This window comes from Helicoverpa armigera, chromosome 4, assembly GCF_030705265.1.
Source record: "Helicoverpa armigera isolate CAAS_96S chromosome 4, ASM3070526v1, whole genome shotgun sequence".
Classification (NCBI taxonomy): Eukaryota; Metazoa; Arthropoda; class Insecta; order Lepidoptera; family Noctuidae; genus Helicoverpa; species Helicoverpa armigera.
The window spans coordinates 12521935-12549352 of record NC_087123.1 but is presented as its reverse complement, the minus strand read 5'-3'; the positions used below and the strand labels follow the sequence as shown (position 1 = coordinate 12549352).

Sequence of the window (27418 nt, the reverse complement as noted above, 5' to 3'; positions counted from 1 at the left end):
TAAGTTTACCGAAATGTTACAAATTACCTCCTATAGGTACTATCAGTAAAAGGCAATTTCTGGTCTGAAGCCATCAAATGAGCCGGAAAGATAACTAGTTGAACCTCTATAATCTGTCTGTCGATTTTCATATTTTGTAGGATCCAGTTTTTTAGGCTTAAAGAAAATTTCTTGGATAGGAAAACTTAAGGAATGTATGTTCAATATTATTATACTTGTGGGTTAGTTAGGTTAAAACCAGTAACAAAGTTTTATATTCGACTAGTAATTTCGGTATTTTATTGATCGCCTCGCATCTTTACTCTTTCGCATTGGAGCACATTGTTATCATTTCATATATTTCAATTATTAGACCTTGTGTCCACCAGAACCAGAACTTTGTTGCACCAGACGTTTTCAAATTCTCATTTAGTATGCAGCTTGTACAAGTATTTTTCTGAATCACTTAGCTAATCATGTTAGTTCCAGTTATAAGGGTGCATTTACCTCAGACTGAAAAAGGATGTTTTAAAATTTCTAACTAATTACTTAGATCCTTTGTAATAATTTTAAGAAAATTCAATTGTGCAAATAATATATCCAACGTATTGATTTTTTAATTTCTTAATCGGAAATAGGTATAAAAAAATGCCTTCATAACTTTTAGAATAACAATATTCTTTTTAATGTAAGTTAATGGACTTAGGTAATTGTTTTAACTTATACACTGTCTGTGAGGTACACAAAACAGATAAAAGATTGTCGAGATATAAATAAAAAACCAAAAGAGCTTAAAACGTCGCTTTATATATACATTATGCTTTATACAAACTTATTGGAACATACATTATATATAAGGTTATACCTCCGTTATCGTACAAAATTAAATATTGCTAACATTTCTTAATGCGAAGACAAATAAACGTAACTCAGTATTATTTAATTATTACGTATTAATAACAATGACTAGCATAATAAAGTAATTGTAATATAATTTCTACAACATACTTACATCCTTACTAATATTATAAATCGGAAAGTGAGTTTGTTTGTTTGTTTGTTCCGCTTTCACGCCGTAACTACTGAACCGATTGCTTTGAAATTTTGCAGACGTAAAGTTAGAAGTCCGGATTAAATAATAGGGTACTTTTTATCCCGAAAAAAATAGATATTCCCGAGGGAAAACAAAAATATTGTTTGCTTGATGGGTGGATTGTAGATGGCGCTGTGTGTCGTTTAAAACAAGGTAATATATTGCAAACGAATATAAACATGTAAATTTAGAAGCTAAATGATACGATAATGAATCCCCGAAAATGAGGAATTCCCGAGGGATGAGGTACAATTTGTTTTATCGTCTTAACTGTTTTTTTTACATCTACTTATCCTGAAATAACTATAATTCAACGAATTACTAATTGGTATAAGTATTAGTTAAGTTATTTAGCTCTTGAGGTATGCGATAGATGGCGCTGGGTGTTTTTAAAACGTGGTAACGATGTGTTTTTAAAATACGTAAGAAGTGGAATGATAGCTTTTAAAACGTGAAGACGTTGTTTTTTTTAAGATACGTAAGAAGTGCAATGATATCTCGCGCTTTAACCTGTAGCTCATTGTAGCTCAATTCTTTGGAATTATTTGGGGTGTATTCTCATAAATTAAAACTAAAAGTATGTGTTCCGGTGATGCTCATGCGTAATCTCGATGTCCCTAGACTGTGTAATGGTACCAGGCTGCGTGTCACTCAGCTTGGGCGGAACATTATTACAGCCACTATCTGGCGCAGCAAAGAGTGAAAGTGTACTCATTCCTCGGATTCCGATTATTCCAACAGACCTCCCATTTCAATTTAAAAGACTACAATTTCCTATAAGGGTTTCATTAGCAATGACCATGGCCAAACTCTAAGGGTTGCTGGAGTACACTTAGAAAAACATTGTTTTTCGCATGGTCAGCTCTATGTAGCGTGTTCCCGGGTTTCCAGTGCCCAAAATCTGCATGTTTTTGCTCCACAAGGGAAAACGTATAATATAGTGTACCATTCTGTTTTGGTTTAACAACTAATCGTATCCAGCGTTACATCGCGCTTCTTAGATTTTTCCGTGGGAATGAGAAGTTTTTTTATAGTTGTGATTTATACCGCAATATAACCGAATTCCACGCGGGCGAAGCCGCGGGCGGAAAGCTAGTCAAATTATAAAACTCATACACAACTGAAATATCATAATCTAACTTTATTTTGTTTTGTTCAATTTTTTGTTTTTAAATAAAATTAAAACATCATGACTTGTAAATTATACACAACACCTAAGTGTTGGCTTATATTTATTAATCTCGAACACTTTTGTAGACTGCTTTAACTTAGTTATCTAATTTAGAAACTGATATCAGATGGCACTGTTTTCAATTCAATGATATTATAATCAATAACAAGAACATCTTAAGACAAAATTAATATTTTACCTATCATAAATAAATAATAATATGACTTAGAACTATTTAGTTACAGTTAGGAGGTATTTCAAAAGGTTTTCTCTCTTTTGAGATCGTGTTACGTTAGACGTAAAATACTTAAAGTTACATTAAGCCTAGATCTTAATTAAGTTGTAAGTATATTTAAATAAGCTGGCTTTCTTATTCTTGCAATATACAAAACTTTATTTTATATAAAACAACTGTATCCCCAGCAAAAGCATTTAAATTAATGTAAGCGCCACCTAGCGGTGGTTTCATAGCAACTGCTTATGAGATAATGCAGGCGTGACGCGTTTAGTTTTGGAGTCTGAACAAAGATGGCGCTGCTTTTACGTGTTTTATAAAATTATTTCTTTAGCATCAGAGCAAAAATAATAAGGACTACCTAAAACAAAATAATTTTAGTAACATTTCAATTCTATAACAGTTTTAGTTTTATTTAATCTCACATTATGCATCACGGTTTACATTCTACAGTCCTATGTTTGAAGGCTGAATTTACAAAAATTGTGGCGTTTTCTGGTAGCGGTCCTTCCACCCGTTGTCTCTGAAGGAGGAGGTTCTGTTAGCTCTCCCGTACTGGATGCTAGGGGGCGCTGTTCTCGCTAGCTGGTTGTTGCTGCTTCTGAAGGTGACAGTAGTGCAAGTTCTCATGCTAGACGTGTTGGATTTTTGACGTAAGCCTTGCATCTGGAAGGAGATGTAAAGTTTGAAAAAATTGGATCTAAAAACGTGTTGGCACAAATATACTACAGTATTTAAACACTGTATCTGCATTAAAAATACTCAAGCATACGTTTATATCTTATCGTATTAGATTATTGGAATTAATTGTTAGTGTTAAGCTATGTTTTCGAAAAAAATAACAATATTTTTTAGTTCTACTTAGATAATTAATCACACTGCAATAGCTTTATAACTTTGAAAACAATCAAAATATCTACGAAGGTCTCAAGTATTATATTCATTCTCTTAAATTAATAAGAAATAGATTAGGTACACTAAAGCCAATAAGTACGTACTAGTCTCTAATATTACAGTTAGTTAAAAGACATCTAAAAAGCACACTCAGATATCAAAAGCATTCCACATAAACTAAAATGAGAAACAAAGTGAGAAAATTATATTTAAGGTTAGGTATGATGTATTTAAAGAAAACTACGGATCCCACAGTGGTCATGTCATAAGAATGTGTTTCGATTGCCATACCTTTCCTAAAGAAGTTTGAACTACGTTACTGAATATGTTGAATTTTTTACTCATTGATACTTTCAAAAGAAACAAGCAATAGTATTGAATTTATAAATATAATAGTTAGATATGGCAACTGAAATAATAAAGAATTTAGTAAGTCAATTTCAGTCAGGCCAGCGTTATTTACATCGCTCAAAATAAGCTCAAAAGATAAATAATTTCCAAAGAGTATACATACGGACAAATTTTTCATTTTGAGCTGCGTAAATAAAAGCGTATTATAATGAAGTCATAACACTTCAGGAGTTGATTATTTCTTAGGGGATTTTCTCATTTCCAGATTAGAATGACCTTGAAACATTTACATGCAATTTTTGGACTTAATTTTCACTTAAAGTTTTATCCACATTTTTTTTGTTGGATTATTCAAAAGACGTTTACATGCCACAATATTGAAGAGGTCCCAAAATGGTGTATTATTATTTTTGTGTTATTGAACAGAAGTGACTTTATCGATGGTTTTCTGTAAACTTACATGGAAATGAGTACTAGAGTGTATGTTACCAGGATCATGGCAGATGAGCTTGCGGAGAGACCGCCTGAAGTTACGGGTCATCAGGCAGTACACTATGGGGTTGATCGCTGAGTTCGTGTGCCCTGAAAAATTTAAGTAACCTAGGTTTATATTTATGTAAAGTCGAACATTAAAAAAGACGATTAAGAAAAGTCAATGATGATGATGATGATAAAATAAATATAAATGTGTAAAATCACAGTATGTAGGTAGATACCGAATATAAAAGTAAAGTCAACAATAAAAGCGAAAGTAATGTTAGTAAAATTCATCGTGCCAATTTATGTATTTAATGATATTAAAATGTACGTAACTCAATATAGTTTGAGTTTCAATCAAAACATAAAAGACTGATAAAGACAAAAAGGTACAGACACAGGTTCTAAAATTTAATTAAAACGTCCACCGCTCAATAGTCGCATATTCAAAAGAAAATTACAAAAAGGAACGTAGTCAGGTGAATTCATTCAATAAGGGAATTCCTATCGATCTACCGTACGGTTTTCACCAGCTCCAATTAGATAGATAGTTATGTGTTAATTCATGCATACACCTAATCCGGTTTATAGACAATGTAGTTTGTATGAGATATGGTAATTAATTCGGTCATTAGCAATAATAGCTATTGGCCAGTTGATGTATGGTTGACAAATGAGACGTAATTTACATCGATGACTACCCAACTGATTTGAAATTATCTGCAGAAAACTTTTTATTAACTCATATTGTATTCCATCTTCGAGCCTTCGATGAATTGCGAATGTTATGTACGCCATTATTGTCCAAAAAAGTAGTTTAAATTATCAAATGTTAAATGTTTGTGATGTGGCAGTACCTTTTAATAAATAAATAAATAAACTCAAAAAGAAACAAATACATGTTTTATGTGAAATCAATGTAAATGTAAGTGTAAACAAATACCAATTTATCTCAGATCTAATCTATGCAATGAGATATGAAATCGCAATCGAATTTCGTCTAACAATAACCATAAAGTTAAATTGAACGTTTAAAGCTTAATATCGCTTTAAACGATTTTCGGTGTTAACATTGGAAACTGACATAAGCTAGATGAGATAAAGCTACCAATTAAATTAGTAATTTACTGTGAAATTTATTCATTCAGATATGAGGTGCCTAATTTGATTTGTTCTGATAGCTAGTTAATAGCGAACTCGACGGTCTAGTGACCACAAGCGTGATTGCTGTTTAATTTGTTCATGTGGGATTTTGCACTGGCCGCTCATTGTCTAACATTCTAATTAGTGGCTGGTTCATAGCCAGTGCTTTGCTCTTTCAACTGTATCGAAACTTCGACCATAACGTGCAATATCTGCACTACAAACACATTATTATCGTCTTTATCACAGCTATAGGACGTCCACTGCTTAACAAAGGCCTTCTCCATTGATTTATCTTAAAGGAACAATTGAAAGCGACCTGCATCCAGTGCCTAACCGCAACTCAATTGTTATTGAGTACAGACAAACAATGCTACTTTGACATCGGCCTCTAGTGCCGTCTTTGAGATAACTGAACTTGAATACTAATTACGGAGTATGGAAAGATGAGCGGAGATACCATAATGCAGGTAGGTCATTCTTTCTGGTCAAATAGTATGACCAAAACTACAAAGTGAACTGACAAGGTGTTTGGGTTCCTTGATACATATGTATGTCAACGATTTTTGGTATTACAAAAATGCGTAGAAGAGCGAAGACAGTAACGTTCCTCGATCCCCGCACATCCCTCATTTTATCGCGCCACTTAGGAGATTTTCCAATATGGCACCTCCGCTCATTTTGATCTCCATGACACTCACCCAAAAGCAATGTGTATGGTAACATCGCAGACACAGATTCCACGTTGACAGCGTTCACGTCAATCAGTAGCTGCAGTATGTTGTACGGCAGCCAGCACAGCGCAAACAGAACTGCTAGGAGGAGTAGGATCCACGCCACTCGCTTTCTTTCACGAACAATCCTGAGGCGCTGAAAATTTAATAATAAGGTCTTAGTATAGAATTTGAAGAAGTTTACTTTGACTGTACACTGGTGAGCCATTTTTGAAGAATCATAAAAATACTTGACTATCTTGTCTTTTATAAGGACTGAGATACGAGTTCTCAATTTCATAATAATATCTACGGCAAACTATTTTTTACAGCACTCAAATTATGATATTTATTTTACCCGTTTATTGCTCTACGAATATTTACATTAAACATATTTGGCTGATAGATATTTGTACAATTTTAATACGCGCACTCTTGCTAACAATTCCACGGAATGACTTTGAATCGATGTATCAAAATGTTATAATATATTAACTTCGGTGTAATTTGCGGTTTTCGTGATGTTCTCAAAGCAATATAATCAATCAAAGTCGAATATACTGCAAATATAATCTGAGCTTAGCAATTAATTTTCAGTTCATCTTATTAATATCCATTTTATGATATGAGTTAGTACTAAGATTGAACATAAACTCATTTAAAATAGATATTTTGTTTGTATAGACTTGGAATTGGAAGCTCGATATAGAATTATTTTCATTAATATACTACACCTACTCTTTCTGAGAAATATATCTTACAAACACATGAGATTTAATCGGCTACAAAATAGGGAGATTCACATACGACAATTACGTGCATCGTAGCGATAGGTGATAGAGGTACAGAGTTGCCACGATATGGTGTATCAATCGCCTTACAGTTTTAAGAAAACATTATACTACTCAAGGGATGTCCCCAATTTAAATAGATAGTTTGGATTATATCGCTTACGTCAGCAAAAGCACAACTTAAACGTCAGCGACACTAAAAACGTGATTGATTGACTATCAATTTTGATGATTGATTGAAAACATGAAATCCGCTCAAACGGAATAAATCATCTTGTCTAAGGAAGTTTTCGTATAAACACGGTTGATCCTAAATCCAAAGCAAACTGTAACAGCCGGAAAATGGCAAGAAAACTTTATGAACGTTTAAATCAATATCAACAAGACATAAGGCTTTTACGATTACGATCGACGCGGACGGTACGTACACAAATTCAAAAATTTGATTTACGCGAATAACTCAGACTATTCGCTGAGGAAATCCGAAACAAAGAATTTTATGGGTGATAAAAGTCGACGTCAAGTTTTTTAGGGTTACGTATGGGTAATGAAAAAGCTAGTGAAAGTTAATTCTTTCGGCTTTCATAGAATACTAAAACGAATCGACTTTATTTGTTGTGATACGCACGTTTTATTTTACGAAAGTAGGTGAGCCTTATCTTTATGTGTGCAAATCATCAACATACACTTATGACTTGTCGACTCGGCCACTACTGAGGGCTTGAACAATGTACAGCTATTCATTTACACACGCATTTATTGCTCACTTATTTTTGAGACAAATCACCTTTAGATAAATAAGGCGGAAAAAATATGAAATTCTATATAAAAAGGAAAAAACAGAACATTGATCGCAAATCTGACAGGAGGTTATTACAGTAATAGATTTCTTATCCTTTTTCCTATCAGCATGTCAGAAAAAGTGGAATATCATTATAATAATATACCATACAATAAATTAAGTTATAACGAGTAACATTGTATTTCAGAAAATATAATGTTGTAGTGAACCTCATTATTCTTGTTGACAAAAGGACAATGATAAGAAATAAAATGTTATAACGATATAACCAAACTTAACAACTATTATTCAAATATTATTGTTTGATCAAAAGCTAGCAGGCATTTTGTTTATTTTCAGATACTTACACGAGTTTTTTGAACACAACTAAATTTAGCAAATTTTATTTTTGCAACTACCATGGTATTAACATTATTCCTACAGGTAAATTAATCTCTAAATTACCAATGTCTGATTGTTGTTTACATCGAAATAAAGAACTAACCCCATTTAGCACAATTACGAACTAATTACAATTAATTAGTTCACCGAAGTAACGATAAACCCTAAAGTGGGTGTAAGGAGGATTTATTACAAAGAATCACGACTACGGAACCACAAACAAAAGTAAAGGTTCTGGCTTGACAACAATTTTACCTGTTGCCTTGTCCAGGGTCAACGTTTAATGGTCGACAATAATGCCGACATAAACCTGTTGAATAAAGGATATTTCTTTAATTTACCGACGTTATGGCCCATCTCGACTTTATTTCGGGAATATCTAGCATGTATTTTCTTTTCTTTGAGAAAGTCTTGGCTTGATTTATTTCAGTGCTTTGATGGTGGGTACGGATTTTTGAAGGCACGTGTAATAAAATTAAGTGCGAGATATATTCAGTAAGTGTTTAGAGTTTAGAGCAATGATTTACATATATCTTTACCTAGCATTTATCTGTTTGTTATGTCTGTTAAGTTTTTTATTTCCTAGGTACTGTTCATTGAATTTATTTCCAGATCATACGACACACAATAAAAACATACTTTCTCCAAATTAAACAACACACGGAAAGTGTACATTAAACTATTATGCTATAACATTAATATCTTGTTAACAATGTAAACAACATTGTTATTCTTTTGTCATAAAAATAATAATGTTTAGGCTTTTTCTTTGATCATCTGGTTTTATTATTATTTTATCGTTTACATTGTTTTCCGTTTCATTTTTTTAATTATATTAAATCACAATTTGTTTTGGGTAATCGCCTCAGTGATTAAATGTTATACCGTGATGAAAAAAATATAAAACAACATGTTACTAAGAAGGAACAAAAAATATAATTTGAATAAAAATATTCATAATTAATTATATTTTGACTTCATTTACATTTAACTGCGAGTTTGAAATGAATCTATTCTGTGATAATTTACTAGGAATGATAAACCTGAATTGGCAAAAATATAAAAATATTTTTTACGAGAAAACGATTCAATTATCTTCATGTCTCAAACAAACGACTTTTATTTTGGTTTTGCCCACGTACTTACTTATTATTTTATCATCACAAAATTCCCAATATCACTGAGAAATATGTAGAATAAAATCGACAAACATTGAAAGTATAGAGACTATATTCCGATGATTCAAGTAATGGAGAAAAGGGGAATATCCTAAAGCGTAAACATTTTGATCAAACAAAAGATATTGTTTTATGGACACAAACCCAACGTTTGAACAAATATTTATTTGCTACAAATGTTGGTCGCTTATATTTAAATACTTCATTCTTGCCATGGATACCAGAGAAATGTTGAATTAATGAGGTGTATTAATATCTTTCTTAAGGGATTTGTAAGAAATCATCTTGAAAGAAGCTAATTATGCTTGCGGTCCTAAGGACCAAAATAATTTGGTCCTATTATACTCGGGGAGTTGATAAGTAATTGTATAGCTAATAATGCTTTTGTTGTTTAATGAATCTAATTCCCATGGAAGCTTAATAATTAGTTGGTAAATAATTACCAACATTATAGTGTTGAGTGAAATATGCCACTCAATTTTAGTAATTAAAATCAATGATTAAGTAATACGTAACAATTTATACTATTAAAATGGTATGTCACTCAACAATCCTCTTGACACATAATTAAAACACTTTGAACGTAAATAAATGTATGAATAATAGGTATGTACATTAATTTGAGTCTGACGTTTAAGTGACTTAAATGTTATTTATTGAAATATTAATTAACCCTCATTTATACACAGTTTAAAAATGAGAGAATGAGGAAATGGGGATAAAAAATGACAACGAAGTCAAATCAACGCTAATTTTGATGGATACATATTAATAGTATTTATTTTGCTTTTCATGGAATATTTCATTTGTTCGCATTTGTCACTTCTTTGCATTCAACGGTGAAACCTTAAAAATAGTCACCTATCACATTCAAACAAACTACAAAATGATTGGAACTAGGAAATTAGCACCTTCAAAATTACCTATAAAGTGCGTCTCTAGGAACAAGTCCCTCAGAACACGGGTGAATCCGCAAGAAAAAAAATTGTACCTACTATACAAAAGTGATAAAATATTACCTGTTGACTGTTAGCGCTGCCTTCTGTCTGGTCAAACGGCGGCAGCACGGAGCACAGCCTTCGCCCCATGAGGGAGTATGATACCACCACTATGCACCCTGAAAATAAGATAGGCAGCTGTTAGAAATATTACCTAGAACCTACATAAAATGTTAGTACCTGAATACTTCATAATAAATAGTAGTAATTTGCTTTGATTAGAGGTACTCCAAGAATAGTGAAAAGATAGCCCCTCTTTGAGTTAAAGACAGCTAATTACCAAAGCATTCTATGTATTACAAGGACTACCATCTTCGTAATAATCTTAGAAGCTTAAGTAAACAGGACCAATTGACCCCTGTCACGAAAAGAATGCGGGTTTTAGGACCATAAGCCGTTCATAAGGACCAGTAATTGAATTTTCCTTAATAACAAGCTTAAGGAGGGATCTATGCTACCTTAATAAGCAAGTGTTGTTAATAATGGTAGGTTTCTAAGTTTGTATGTACTTTCTAAATGTATCTTAGACACCAATGACTGTGTTTCGGATGGCTCGTTAAACTGTAAGTCCCGGCTGTCAGTGAACATCCTTGGCAGTCGTTACGGGTAGTCAGAAGACAGTAAGTTTGACACCAGTCTAACCAAGTGGTATTGGGTTGCCCGGGTAATTGGGTTGAGGAGGTCAGATAGGCAGTCGTTCCTTGTAAAGCACTCCGCTACATCCGGTTAGACTGGAAGCCTCTCTCTCCTAAAAGGCTCTGGGGATGATGTTAATAATGGTAGGTATCAAAAATCTTATTTTTTTGTTTATTTCATGCCGGATGAAAAAAATATGGTTATAAATGTAAGGTCCGCTACCTTATTACATTAGATAGGTAAGTATATAAGTTTTCACTACGTCCCGCGAGAACGACTTCCCGTACCCAGATAAAATATAGCCTATCAACTGAATATAGTGTAGCTTCTTAGTGAAAGAATTTTTCATATTTATTCAGAAGTTTCGGAGGGTACAATGCAAAATTCTTCCTTATAATGTTTCTTGAATTAGACTGACTATTTTGTTACTGAGAGAAATGAGTATTAACAATACGAGTTTCTTAATGATTTCATTATCATTCCTTAAAGATAAATGAGGCAGTTAAATAAACAATGTTTTAGTTTTCTCGCGATAAAAGCTAGACATTTTTCAAAGCAAGAAATCACCAATATTCACAATTTTGCCACCAAAAAAGTACTTAATGTCATCACGGTAACTATTATTCGTATTTTAGTTCACAATACACGCACACATAAACATTGACGTAACACTATTTTGACACACACTAATAAGTGTTCTACGCCAACATACAAGCGTGTATATGAGCAGTTAATTGGCTAAGGGGAAGGATATTGCGATACGTTCGATTAGTTTCCTACTAATAAAAGGTAAGTACTTATATTGGTACTTGTGTTGTGTATAAGGTCATTTATTTGGTAAAGTACCAAATCACGTACCAAATTAATTAAGCAATTCACAGAGTCACTTCGATCAACTTTGTCATTTGTTTTGAAAAACGCAATAATATGTAAATAAGTGTATTATAAGTTTGACCGCTATGTGTGTGCGTGTCTGTGGCATCGTAATAGTTTTTAGATGAATTTTAATTTTAAAGCGGTGTTTCCTAGAATTTTTTCAACACAATCGATTCAGCTGATTTTAAAGTTATAACCTCTCTTGTCAACGACGGCAGCATTTTAACTGAAATTATGTACATATCATATTTAACAAATATGAAAGAGATAAAAAAGAGGTTCCTCATTTTGGAAGTACAATCATTATGTTTTCAAATTACATCATACCATTAATAAACACAAATGAGTTCAATCAATTCGAATAAATATAATTTACTATAAAATAAATTAATTTCTATTAATTATATTCATAAACTCTATTTCCATTTTGAGTTAATGTTGAACAATTTAGATTAGTATAACATTCCGCTATCAAGTACCTACATATTAATTTGATACCGCAGTTATTGGATCTAGTTACTTATCTCGTATTTCAGATATCAGGTACCTTACGAGTAGTGCTTTCATAGGCTAGACTAAGATCATTTAGGTAATCTTACAAGATAGGTAATGTAAGCCTAGCGAATCCTTGTGAGTGTAATACTAGTTATATATCTACTATGAATGTTATTACTCTATAATATCCTTTAGATGAATCGTGAATAGAATATCTATTTAAAATTATGTTGTTTACTTTTGTAAGGCTATCATGTGTCAAAAGATTACAGGCCGAAACTTTTTTAGTAACTGTAACTCAATAAAATGTGCTAGTTACACATTCCTGCGACGACTGTAAAATAATAGAATAATAATCCTTTATAGTCACAGATTTTTTGTTCTAAATTATTATGAACAGTCTTTGTCAGACAAATTACTCACTGACAGTAGATGTTTGAATATCCCAGAAGATTCAATCGATAAACTTCGTAATACAAGCATTTTTTCTATATCAAATTCCTATCATAGTTCCTTAGTAACAAAACAATTTAATAACATGTAGGCACTAGAAATATTGACATCAAATTATCGTCAATCAACCGAATATTGTAGGCATATTACAGAAAAACGATTTCTTACATATTTCTGTAAGATATAAGTATAATACAAACATGACACATAGAATGGGGATGTCAGGAAGTTTCACGAAATGTGGTAAAATGTTGGCAGAAAATATTATTGTGAATGACATGTCGTGTGTTATGAAATAGAAATGTAATTTGCATAGCTTTGAGTGAGATTTCTTGGCCGCAAAATTCATTAATTGGAATTTCGTAGAAAAGTGTGAAGTACGTTAAAAGAAATAATAACGCTTTATAGCAACCGACATAAAATAAATATTTCAATTTATAAATAAAGTATTTAATCATCTTAGGTAGTTCTTCATTAAACCATTGCATCGTAATTGTGGTAGGTGTAGGTGATAATAATTATAAATAAATTGACTACAATAGCGTGGTTTAAGATAATAAGACACAGCGAAGCAGTATGTAGGAATAGATTAAAAACAAAACTTTTTTATTAAACTAATATTTTATTTCTACATTTACTTTACCGTAGACGCTTAAGCTAACGGTGCAGAAAAATACTCCACATTTCTCATGTTGGTTTTACAGGTCAAGGGAAGTTAGCGAAGTAGCCCGCAGAACATTTAGATAAATGAAAAATAATAATGCTGCATTTAAACAACTTATTTGTGAACTTAGTTGATATAACAAACTGCAATAATCTTTGGGTTAAACCTCTAGATAAAAAGTTTTTTTTTTTTTAATTTGAACAAATATGTGTACTAATATTACACACTATGTACAGAAACTTAAACTAATTTTAAAAACTAAAATGCTATAGATCTGATTCCGATTCGATCCAATGTAGTCCTCGACTGATTTACATTTCCCAAAACTAGTAGAACAACGTAGTACTACTTAAAAGCTATCATTTAACTAATCGAGGTTCTTTTAGAGAAGTCATTATAATACTATTTTCTATTTTTGTAATTAAATAAAGTATTATATTAAAAAACTGGTTCATTTGCTAATAAAATACAACAAAAATTAAAAAAAAATGCGTCACACGCGGAACCTGTGAGAGAATGAAAAAAACGTCAAAAACATTCGAATTAGTTTTCTTTTTATATACTTTTTATGATGCCTGTTTACAGTCATATTCCAAGAACTGTAATAAACTGTTTACTTGTGTTTCTCTTGTGTATTATAGGGGTAAACTTATTGAACCGTTAATCGTACCTGGGTTACCACAACCTTAGTTAATCAACCTATGGGTAACTCCTCAATTACCCCTTATTAACCGAACCATGCCATGTATCAGTTATACCCAGATATACCCAACTTATTCCAATTCACTTAGCACAGAACTTGGTAACTTGTGAACAACACAAGTTACCTTAAGTTGGGGACACAAACGTATGTTGTGTTCTATTAATGTAGCTTTGTGTGACATTGTTAAGAGTTGTCCTGTGAGTTTGTGCATGCATTGATTTGGAGCTTAAATAGTTGTTTATCTGCCGTTTTCAATATTCTATCTAACTGTTGTTTTGTTTACTGGAGATAGAAATTGGCTTATAACAAAGTTCTGACTGTAGTACAAATCAACAGTAGAGAATATTGGAACGTATTTGAAAATTATTTCCAAATAGTTTATTAACTGGTTTGTTGCATACTTACTACATTTTATAATGTGTAAAAGATATATAAGGTATTAATTTTGAGACCAAATAGAGATAAAAACACTCTTAAGTTGACACAAAATTTTGAGAAGCACTGTACCGAATAATTTTGTATATAGGGTTAACGAATATCGTCTAATGAACTTTGCCTACGTAGTTATATTAATTAATCAACTATATAAATATTATTTTAAACTATTCAACACAGCTCATTAGAATTATTAATTTCAACATAGAAAATACATTGCAAATATCAATTAAGATTTATGTAATTTTCTGTCATAATATTATTGCTATGCTGATGCAAAATTGAAAAATGCTGATGAAAAATGTCGTGGTGGCCTAGTGGGCAAAGAACCAACCTCTCGAGTAAGAGGGCGCGGGTTCGATTCCAGGTCAGGCAAGTACCAATGCAACTTTTCTAAGTTTGTATGTACTTTCTAAGTATATCTTAGACACCAATGACTGTGTTTCGGATGGCACGTTAAACTGTAGGTCCCGGCTGTCATTGAACATCCTTGGCAGTCGTTACGGGTAGTCAGAAGCCAGTAAGTCTGACACCAGTCTAACCAAGGGGTATTGGGTTGCCCGGGTAACTGGGTTGAGGAGGTCAGGCAGGGCAGTCGCTCCTTGTAAAGCACTGGTACTCAGCTACATCCGGTTAGACTGGAAGCCGACCCCAACATAGTTTGGGAAAAAGGCTCGGAGGATGATGAGCTGATGCAAAATTGAAATAAGCTCGTAAATATAAAATACAATTGTCGAAATATCTTACTGTGTGAATAATTAAAGGAATTCGGAGGTTTCTGTTAATGATACTTATTTCTACAATACAGAGCAAGTAAACCTTTATGATATTAAAAAAAAAAAAAATAACGATAACTGATAAATGAAAAAAATAGTATTTAAATTACAGGCTTTTAAAATCAAACTGTCTCGTTTCACCTTTGTTAATTTCTTGTGTAACTTTTTGCATGTCATGTTTATTATGACTGTTATAATTGAATTATTATAATCTTTTGTATGCATGTATTGTATATAATTATTTGTATTCATAAGCTAATTTATGAATCTTTTGACTTTAGCGCATAACCTGAATGTCAAAAATTATATAAGTTTCATTGACTTTGAAGAAATATTGGAGGACAAAAAATTAGTGTCACACTAAACCAAACAAATTAGTGAAGGTCTTTACTAAAACCAGTTAAATTTGCCACTATGAAAATAAAACTACTACGCGCTACGAACTGCTACGGGCTACGAAGTACTACGGGCTACGAAATCACGTAGCAAACTAAGTGTTTTGGACAAATAAGGTTCAGTGGAACAACTGTTACGCATAGTCAGCAACAAAATATACCGAAAACATTCATTTTTTATAGCCAACAAAATATAGTATGTTCTAAAGTATAATGGGTAATATGGTTATTTTCAAAACGTGATCGAAATATCTAGTTCGAAAGCGGTTTGAGGAAATTTATAGGGATAAGTAGTACAATAATATATGATGACATTCATCTCTGTTAGGCGGAATATATTTTATTTATAGGTATGTATTTTGTATTCAGGAAACTTTGCTCCTATGATATTTCATCAAGTGTGCCAGCTGAGATGTAAATGTTTGAAAATCCTGGTTTTTGACGACAAACATTGTTACAAATGCAATAAATTAAGCAGGGCCTTAACTCGTGGTTGCAGATTTAAATAAAAAATATTGTGTGCACCAGCTTAAGATTTTCTTGTACTCGAAAAATGTTTAACTTTTTGGTATATAAAGATCTGGTCTGGTGCTCAGGTATCTGCTCAAAAGATTAAAAAAAGAATTGAATCTAGATGACATTGAATTTTTTCAGAGATTTTATAATTAAGGTATTTAAAATTCTAAGCTGCATAAAATAAAAGATAAGTGCCGTCTCAGTTCACATTTTTTGGAATCGGTCAAAAATAAAGAAAATCCAGACTGACCAATTTTCATTTTTCTTTGAGTCATTTGAAGGACCACTTGTTTAGACACGAGTTTAATTCTGAGGGTCACTTCGTTACTTTGAACCTTAAATAAGTACCACTCAATGTGGTTACTCAAATTATTTTCAAAATAAAGAATTTATTTTTGAAAACCACTTGTAGGTACTCAAAAGTTAACAGATTATTTGAAAATGTTTGTTTTTGCTGACCCTACTAATCACGTTTTATTTTAACATGGTTTTTCAAAGAAAACTTGTCCTACCAATAAGTTGCCAAAATAAATTCAATTTAGCAATTATTCTGTAGATAAAAGTCGACTTTGAGTACCTAGGAGTATACGTAGATACTTGTATGGGTGACAGTGATGTCATAATGTTCCTAGTTAGAACGTACTGATCATCAAGAAGAAGACTTCATATTTATATTATTCCATCATAATACTTTGCTTCTGGTTAGGATTACATTAATATTTGCCCACTTAAAAAAAAAGACAAAAACATTAATATTTGTAGATACGCCTAATGGCCAAGCATAGAGGACCAACAAAAATGAAATATCTCACACTCATGTGTATCCTTACCTATGTTTACAAATAAATAAATCTGAATCTTATAGACCCATTTCTACTTTAAAGGCCGATGATTATGTCATTCGTTAAAAGTAGCTTCTGACTGAGAATCCAGGTTTTCTAACGATGGTTACCTACTTCCTTGCTGTTCTAAACTTATCACACTTTATTAAACGTACACTTCTAAAAATGAGCCCACTCAAAAAATTATGAAAAACCACAGAAATCACAAGATTCGTCACTCCCGATGGAATTATTTCCGCCTTCACTCGCAACGTTCTAACATTCGGCTCCGCTGGTCCGTGAAATAATAACCTATGACAAATGATTCACGCTGTCCCTTAGCTACTTTTTATGGGGAATGGGGGTACTTTGTGTTTTTAGAAGCGTTTTGAGTACGATTGAATTTGAAATACTTTTAGGATAAGTGTTCTTTTAGACATCTTTAAAGAGTTATTTCTGATGCATTCCTAAAACTTTGTTATAGATACTCTCAGATTGTTCGGTAAAAATGTAAAGTCGATGAACTAGAACGTTGTTAGTTATAGGGTTTTCAAAAGTTTTAATACTGAATTTATACGGTATCGATTTAATCAAAACTTATTCGAATATAATTTTCAATTTTAAGACAATGATAATTTAAACTAAAATATTATTATCAAGACTTGCATGCCAACTAGGTATTAAGAGATTTCTAAAAAATAAGCTTCCAATTTAAAGTTATAAAACTTTTATTTTTCTATTAAGAAGTAAGAAGTCCTCTAAACTAAGAGAGTTATTTGTCCAAAACTTTGTTGGGGGTTGGAACGTATCAATTCATTCTAATAAAGATAAAAATAGAAAAATGATATCTCTATTAAAGTTATTGAAAAACTTCTCATGCTCCTCAGAATACATTAAAGGTTTTGGTACTTTTCTATAACTGGCAATATTAAATTAGTGATTTTTGGAAATCTACACTAATATTATAAAGCTGAAGAGTTTCTTTGTTTGCTTTAATGCGGTAATCTCAAGAACAACGAGTCCGATTTGAAAAAATATTTTCAAGGAAGGCTATATTTATTTCTTTGTCTCTCAGTGAATGGGAAGTAGTTCACACGAGAAATCAGTAAAACGATCACCCGAAGCTCTCTATAAATAGGAAGGATTAATTTCCATTCAAGAAAGTTTCCCCTAAATTTCACCACAACATTTGTTCTGACCGCGAAACATAAATCACTTCACAAAACATCTGCGGTCAACAAACTCTGGCTATCTTTAGATCATCAGGACCTCTTGTAGCCGAGGGTCTGAATGTTTTGTTTTCCTTACACTTCAGTTTTCAGACAAAGCCTCGGATATACCGCCTTTGTTCTAGCACTTAAATCTCTCATCGGGAGGGACAAATTGATAGGATTTGAGAACGTACATGAGAAGGTTTGTATTCATGGGCATAGAAAAGCCTTATAGATTTGTGTACGGAACAATGCCACTGAAATAGATAATCTTATGTAGAAAATGATTGATCTTCCCTTAATATCTCCAAGCTGTTCAGTTAGTTCAAGATTAATTTTAACGTGATAAAACCACTTACCCAAATTATATCAAATTCTGTGTGAAGATAAGACACATTTGGACATGAATTTTTAGATATGCAAAATAGTGGCTTAAGAACTAATGAAAAACGGCAAAAATACATAATTTGTAATGTTAGTTAGCCTGTTTAATGACATTCTGCACTGGGAATTATTTAAATATTTTTGAATCCAATCAGCTTATGTTATAAAACCAACATCAAATACACTAAAAATAACTCGGATGTTAAAATACCATCGCTAAATAATCCGCACACAAAATACGTTTATTAACCGCGCTGCTGAAACGGATAAATTTCTAAAATAACATTTTCGAAATACTGGTAAAATCAAATTATGTCGTGCGTGTCGTACTTAATCTCATTAAATCCTATCACACATGCTTTATGATATTCTATGGCGAATTGTACAAAAAATAACCTAATCCAGTCAATAGTTTGGCCACAGGAGTCATTTTTTCGTTTTCATAATTTACAACATCATGTGTAAAGCAGAGATAAAGTTAGGGGTAGCGAATGTTTTGACCAATTGACAACTGTCAGTTTTCAAGGTAGAATCTGTTGTTTGTAATGACTGAGTCCTATAATAATATGGTGTTCTAATTCGCTCACATTTTTATTCTATTTCCATTGTTTTTTTTTGCCTATTTTATTTTTTTCTTTGTGCTAATCAACATATATTGAGCGTTAATCGCCATGCCAAATCAGATTGGCGATATCCCACTTTCAAACTGTTGATTTTCTCAAGATGTTTTCCACCACTTTTAAGTCAGTTATTATGTGACTTAAACACACTTAAAAAGATAGAATATACTTCATAATTTTTAAGTTATGAACCTACCTACATATTTATGTGAACATCGATTTTGTTACATAAAAGTGTGTTTACTACAAAATAATAGAAAATAAAGCTACTGCAAAATCAACCTATGCATTCAGTTCCGGACAAAGGAACCGTGGAGTCGCATCAATAATTAAGCACTTACCGGGCACAGCGTACACGAGCACGAAACTGAATGCGCCGAACAATTCTTTCCGAATCGAGTCCGGCCATTTCTCTGTGCAGAACTCGATGCTCCGCTCTATCCATACCTGAGGGAATAAAATAAGCATTTTAGAAATGGTATTTAGTGGTAATCGATAGGAGTTCAGATTATGTAGAATTCATACACAGTGCCTAAATTATTGATCAGTTCTATCCATCTTTGCACCATGATGAGAACATAAGACAAAATCATATACCTATCTATAGCTTGCTTGAAGCGTAAGTAAGACACTAGTAGGTAATTTGTATGCCACAAAATTTGCCTGAAGAGTTTGCGCCGAAGAGGGCTTTATTTATAACCAAAATCACTTTAACAGCCGCAAAAATGAGTCCTATATTTCTTCTTACTTATGACCTAAACTTACAAAAGAAGATACAAAACCCAAATCTGCCGTATTTCTCTCATTGCTCACTACATCAATCAAGGTAACAATAAAAATATTTTTCTAAAGAAAAAACCTCAATCTTTATTGAAATATTATCTCTATTCCCCAGGCTTCCCGGACTGGGGTGTGCGAAATAGTGTATTTAATTTTATTCTTGTATCATTTTTGTTAGTCCTTGAAATAGATTTATTGTATTGGACTCGGCTTTATTAGAAAATGTGATTCGTTTGAGTAATGGAGTTGGAGGATTTTGCTTTTATAATGTTTGGTTTTGTCCATTTTGTTACTTATTAATTTTTCTCAGTTTTACTAGACATTGACTAAACTTCATCATCATCCTCCTGCCCTTATCCCAATTTTATTTGGGGTCGGCGCAGCATGTTTTCAACTTCCATACTTTTCTATCTGCTGTCATCTCACAAGTGATATTCAAACGACATGGAGTATGTATATAAGTTGATGGAAACATTTATTTACATAATTCCTGGCAGTCAGGATAGAATTCAAAGAAATTAAATGAACTTATTTTCTAAGAAAAAGATAGTGGCAACATTCAAAGTATACAGTAAACTAAGTTAGAAGAAACCTTTGCGACTACTTAATGTATTAATGAGGCAAACTACTGTTTCTTGGAACACCAGTTTCTTTAGTTTTTTCAAATTAATTCCAGAATACGAAGAAAGTCCAAAGGTCAGGATTAAATACTATTTCTTTCTTACTTTATAGAAAAAAACTTTAGTTCATTATATTTATCGAAAAATTCAAAACTACTCAACCGATTTTTTTAATCTTTCAGTGTTGGAATACTATACACTTCCCGAGTAACATAGGTTATATTTTATCCCGATACCCGTGCCGTAGTTCCCTCGGGTCGTGGGTGAAACCGCGGAAAAACGGCTAGTTTTAAATTAAATATAAATACCTCGTCGCCGTTTTAAATTTCATACTTTATAAATTGTACATTTAACCGTTTCGTAACTTTATCCGTTTATTGATTGTGACCTGAAAACCTTTAGCTTTCAATAATTAAGCGTTTAATTAGTCAACTATAAAATACTTTGAGTATTAAATTATTTGACATCAAAGTGACCCCAATTTATCTGTTTATTTACCTACAATTTCTGTATAAAATACTGGCTTTGCTTTTGATCTAAATATTTAAGGTAGAGATACGGGTTGGATAATTCAATTGCGGTAGGTACATGTGTTACGAATAAAACTTCGTATTTAATTTTTGACAAAGTTTTAAATAATTTATGAAAATACGCATTTTGATCACTTTCAAACCAACCTAAACTTTGCATACTTTTATAAGCCTGTAAAAGTGAAAATCAATGATTGTTCGCAATTAATATTTTGTTTTTAGTTCCAATTAATATTTTTATTGATAGTCATCAATTCAATAAGTTTTTGCCTGTGCAGTATATATGTAGTCATGGGATTGCCATATATGTAGATGCCAGTAGGCCTGAAACTGTCTTATGTTTAGGTGTTTTGCCACGAAATCATACAAAACAAAAATCCCACCTGTATAAATGCAGCATTTTACCTCATAACATAATTTAAAACTTAAAGCCTAATGCGACCATATAACGCAAGCACCCTCATAGTTTTGACCCCAAAGCCACAGACTCTTAAGTTAAGGCCGTTACCAGAGTACTAATCACTTGGAGTTCTGCCCATACACTAACTAAGCGACTACACGATTTAGCCGTAACCGACACCACGGTATTGCGGCTCGTATCGATTGAGAACACCCCTTACATGAGATCTTGTATAAACATCAGCCTGTATAAACGGAAAGATCTGCTTTTGTAAATAGGCAAAGAAGTAGGATAAGTGGGTGGGGAAAATTGGGTTAAATGTATGGTTGTTCCCTATGAAAATAAAGTATAAGTAGAATATTTCTTTAGTTACATAGTATATCTTACAGCTTATAAAAATAATAGAGAAATCATTGAGCAAACTATTTATGAAATGGTATTATCACCATAAGTCTGCTTTAGTTTCTTAATAATTAATTTTACCAACACAATACGTGCATTTTTATATGCTTGCTTTATAATTATCCATATGATATTCTTTGATTTATAAAATGAACCATTAATCAAAAGCCACCTCAAATACATGTAAAAAATCTTACCAAAGTAATTAAATTGTTTTGCGTAATGTTTAGGCATAACAATTTATGCAATGCAAACCGTTGGATAAACATAATAGAAATTAATCGTAATTAATCAAATATGTTCATTGTTTGTGGAATTAAACAACAATGCTTTCACCGGCGATAATTAATGATTCGATTAATAAATGGTTTGCTATAAAACCGCTTAATCTATACACACAACTATTTTATTTGGGCAAGTGCATTGGTATTCAAGAAATCTTTCTACAAAATTAACCTAATCGGCTCCCTTTCTTACTTTTATCTGATTTATTTTTTTCTCATTTTATAGACAACTAGATGTTTTCCCGCGGTTTTAATCGCGTCCCATGGGCACTACAGCTCGTACTAGGATAGAAAGAGAACGTAACTTTCCACTTGAAAGAGTTTTTCAAATCGAGTCAGTCGTTTCGGAGCCTTTAGGGTACAATTTTTTTACTCGTTATTCTGTTAGACGGAACCCTTCGTGCGCAATTCTAACCATCAATTTTCAATTAATACTTATTTATGTTAAAAAATATTTCACAACATACATAAAATATGACGACTTTCTAACCCTTCATTAAGCACGTTACTTCGTGACACGCGTTACGCGTATATCATATCTCTCCATTGACTTTTATTCCCAGCGTGGGAGGGTTACACTGCACGCTGAAATGCCCTTTCAGAAACACTACACACAACTAGTTTACGAGGTTAGGGCTGTAAAAACGTCACATTATTAATGAAACATTGACCCTTTTTCATGCTTAGTTTTTTAATGGTAGTTTGTTTTGTTGGCTTTTCAAAGCATGTTTGAGTCATTGGGAATGTGTTCCGATTTCCGCTATGTAGGGAACTTAATATAATTGCTCCGCGTTTCATTAAATGTGTATGTAATATTAATTAAATACGAGCCTAGAAACCAAGGTATAGAAGTAAGCCTGGAGGGAGCGACTGTCGCAACCCAGTGCAGGGCACGCCACGGCGTGGCGGTAAGTCCCCTCTTTGAGGAGTGGCTCGGGAGGAGTCACGGCGTACGCATGACGCAGGTCCTCACCGGACACGGTTGTTTCGGGAGGTACCTGCACCGCATCGGTCGTGAGGAGGCGCCCGGGTGTCACCATTGTGCGGACAGCCCCGAGGACACGGTGGACCACACAGTCCAGGTGTGCTCCGCATGGGAGGGGCACCGCCGGGTCCTCGTCGAGGCTTTGGGCGGCGGCGACCTCTCGCGTCCGGCCCTGGTTCAGGCCACGGTCCGGGGCGAGAGGGAATGGGATGCCGTCGCCTCCTTCTGCGAAGCGGTCATGCTCGAGAAGGAGGAGGCGGAACGCCAGAGAGTTCGCACCTCTCATCCCGGCCGCCGCGCTGGACCAGGTAGACACCATGGGCGCCGGGTGTCGCGAGATGACTCCCGGCCACCGTAGGCGTGGGTCTGTGGGCGGTGAGTTCGGGTGGCTCATCGTCCCTCTGTCTACTTAGACGACAGACCCGTGTCGCCGTGTCGCTCCTCAAAGAGATGTCAGCAACCCCAGCGGGGCCCAGCAGGGCCAAGGCCTGCCGGGGCTGTGGGTTGTTCGAAAGAGATACCGCGGCCCTGGTACATAAAAGGCCTATGACGGAACACGACGGTTTTTAGTCAGTAAGAGTCTGACACTCCCTCACCGCTCGGCGGGAGGGGTCATTTGATGATTTTTAACGTCGGAAAAAGAAAAAAAAAAAAGGTATAGAAGTAAGTAAAAAATTAAGAGACTAATTTTCTTGTTATTTTTAAAACTTTAATTGCAAACACAGTTTTCACAATCTACTTGAATCGTTATTCATTTCTTACTTGTGGTCTTTAAAGAGTGTAATCACGACACAAAGTGGCATTTACCTCTATTTAATCTAGTCGTCGCCTAAAATTAATTGCGTACGTTTGAAAAATCTAATTAGATAAATGCTTTATCTCCAAATCTTATCAGCGGCACTGATATTTGCAGCATGAATTAAAAAATGTTTTTTTTTTTTTTATGGTATTAAAAAATGGTCTTTTAATTTAAAGGAGATCATAGTCTTTTCAAATTTTAATTACATTTTTTAAGTAGATTCCAAAAGATAAGAAAACACTTTAAAATTCTGACTTCAACCTTTTTTACCCACGACGGAACGGAGCAGGTATATGCGTTTAGGGTGAGAGATGTGCGTTTGTGTGTTTGTGTGTGCGTTTGTGCAAAGTAATGTTCCCTCCTATCTTCTAAACTAATGATCTGATTTTGATGCGGTTTTCAATAACGTATTTGTGTTCAATGAGTTCATGTTCTTAGACCGGTGTCATGACTGTAACTCACTAGGGGGCGCCACAATATTAGGGCAAAACAGCAAAGTAATGTTCCCTCCTGTCTTCTAAACTAATGATCTGATTTTGATGCGGTTTTCAATAACGTATTTGTGTTGGATGAGTTCATGTTCTTAGACAGGTGTCATGACTGTAACTCACTAGAGGGCGCCACAATATTAGAGCAAACAGCAAAGTAATGTTCCCACCTACCTTCTAAACTAATGATCTGATTTTGAGACAGTTTTCAATAACGGATTTGTGTTCCATGAGTTCATGTTCTTAAACAGGTGTCATGGCAGTAGCTCACTAGGGGGCGCCACAATTTTAGTGCAAAACAGTAATGTTCCCACCTACCTTCTAAACTAATGATCCGATTTTGATGCGGTTTTCAATAACGGTTTTGTGTTCGATGAGTTCATGTTCTTAGATAGGTGTCATGGCTATAACTCACTAGGGGGCGCCACAATATTAGTGCCAAACAATGTTGCAATATAATGAAAACGTCTGATTACAATTCTGTTTTCATCAGCAATGTGTACGTGCTTAATGCATGTTCCCAAATAATAAAAATTACGCCAGTAACTCACTAGCGGGCGCTACAATATCTGTGCAAAATAATATTGCAGTAACATATTATATAGACTATAATTCGTATATGCTCTCTAAAAAGTCTGAAATAAAATTAAGCAAAATGAAAAATTTTGAAAAACCCCCGACGGTAAAAATCTTATTGAAAAATAATAAAATAACTCAAAACCCCCGACTTAACCCAATTATATAGGAATAACCGTCGGGGGCTGCCTTTTCTATATGAAAATTCAATAACTAATTGAGTGTATTTTATGTCATCGTTAAACATCTACAATTCTTCAATAATTGTATTCACGACACTAGGAATCCTTTAGCTGGTTTAATGGCAGCCCCCGACGGATATTCCTATATAATTGGGTTAAGTCGGGGGTTTTGAGTTATTTTATTATTTTTCAATAAGATTTTTACCGTCGGGGGTTTTTCAAAATTTTTAATTTTGCTTATTTCTTAATCTATTTACAGTCAAATGAGAATAAAGGTATTCACATCAATTTGCCATTGGTGCATGAAATGAAAAGTCCAGGATTTCTGGCCGAAAATTAATATTCAAGTGTTCGATTTGCGAGCGAAGTTGTGGGCCTGTTCATAGCCGTCTTGTTTATTATTTTTGCTCTTCAAACACGCTGATTGGATCCTACTTGAAACTTGGTAAGTCGGAACAAGGAACGGTATTTTCTGAATTGAACGAAAATAATATAGACTTGTTCAGTAAACTTTATAACTATACAAAAAAGTAAACTATAAAGTACTATAGAGTTTTCACGCTCCATTGTGTGCTTATCTAAGAAGAGTATAAGGAAAATATTTATTTCGTTGAATAATTTACCGCGATAAGGAACTCAATTCCAAAAATATTTGAATTATAGAATAGCAGGAAAAGCCTGAGGTAATATGTAATTTCCACACATTACCAAAAAACGTTACAACATTTTCCGCACAATTATCCTCAACACAAGACCAAGTACTGAGTAAATTCATTTCTACTTACGAAACATAAGCTTTATATAACTCGTAACAGTTGTTTAGGGACCACACACACCGTTGGTTCACATTACGGAGGAAGGAAAGGTAACAGAGATGCCATAAGGTAGATAGGCTCTTGTAGGTCAAATTAACATACGGTAGGCGCCATAAGTTACTAGAACTAATTCGTATTCCTTGTCAAATCACAACCAATCTGCAATTCTGTCAAACATTGGTATTGATTGATTAGTGAATACATTTTGAAAATAATGGGTATGTTCTATGGAAGCCTTGTAAGGACGGAGCTAGTAACGTTGATCGTCCCCCAAACACCCGCATTTTGAAGCTCTACTTTTAGGTGATTTTGCATTATGTCATCGCTGTTAGTAATTTTCTTCTCCATGGTTCACATATTTATAATCACATCATGCGCATTCTTCCTGAATTATATTCACAACGGCAACCTAATCCCGTATGCAATAAGGTTATATATTATTCCTAACTCAAGATCCCAGTATGCTAATAAAATTCGCAAAGAAAAAGTTTTTCTTTCGCTCATTTCTTTGAGGAAGTTGTTTTAATCTTAGACAGGTTTAAAGGCACTGGTTCTTGTCATACACAGGGTTTAGTGTGCTTATGACCGGGTATATAACTTTGGAGGATGAGAAGTTGGTCTAGAATGGTCAAAGGGGAAAATGTCAGGACAATAATAAATTCTCGCCTTTTTCTTAAGAGACTTGTACTGTGTAGGAACGTGTATATTCAAGCTGCACAGCTTTCAAGAGTAGTAGTTATAGAAAATAGGGTTAGTGACTCAGGTTATGTTAGCTAAAAATGTTCAAGAAATTGCTTCCTTATCATTCAAAATACATTCTTTTTTGGTACGAAACACTTAAAATAGACACTAGCATGGAATGATATTTGGCTATTATCAAGTGTAGTTCATCTATATTTCATATAGTAAATTATAACCTTTTTTCCTTTGAGGACAACAATAAAGAATCCCGATTCTCTCCTTACGTAACTCTCGGCCCCTCTGTGTACATTTTAAACGTGCTGATAACGAGTTTCTACGCACCTGACTTTTGTGGAATACAATATAGGTAACGATTATTATCAATGACGTCAGCAATCCTATACTATTGTACAACAAGGAGCATAACTCTTCTTATTCCTGCCCTGTTCCCAAGGAGCATAACTAGCAAAGAATAAATGAATTATTATGAAATGGACTTATTTTTCTACTACCTAAAAATAATTAAGAACAATTGACCATGAGTTAAAGTTGGTTGAGGGTTTTATTAAACCACCAGTTTTATTAAACACCAGAGTTTTATTTAACAGTTAAGGATGATGTAGCCTGAGAGTACCCGCATACTGCAAACTTTTTCATTTGGGGCTCATAAATCAGTATGAAGATG

General features: G+C 33.5%; 1 protein-coding gene across 2 annotated transcripts in view; it reads right to left on the bottom strand.

The window, feature by feature from the left end:
* Positions 1–2230: 2230 nt before the first annotated feature.
* The window catches only part of LOC135116888 (neuropeptide FF receptor 1-like), a 135693-nt gene continuing 110505 nt past the window's right edge, over positions 2231–27418 (bottom strand). Inside the window, exons 4-8 of one of the 2 annotated variants that reach the window (XM_064034534.1) lie at positions 19533–19638; positions 10228–10325; positions 6045–6213; positions 4184–4305; positions 2231–3144 (exon numbers count right to left, since the gene is read on the bottom strand). In XM_064034534.1, the coding sequence (XP_063890604.1) occupies positions 2953–3144; positions 4184–4305; positions 6045–6213; positions 10228–10325; positions 19533–19638 (687 nt within the window). In that variant the 3' untranslated portion in view covers positions 2231–2952. The remainder of the gene's footprint in view (positions 3145–4183; positions 4306–6044; positions 6214–10227; positions 10326–19532; positions 19639–27418) is intronic. The other variant, XM_064034535.1, reaches the window with a different exon arrangement.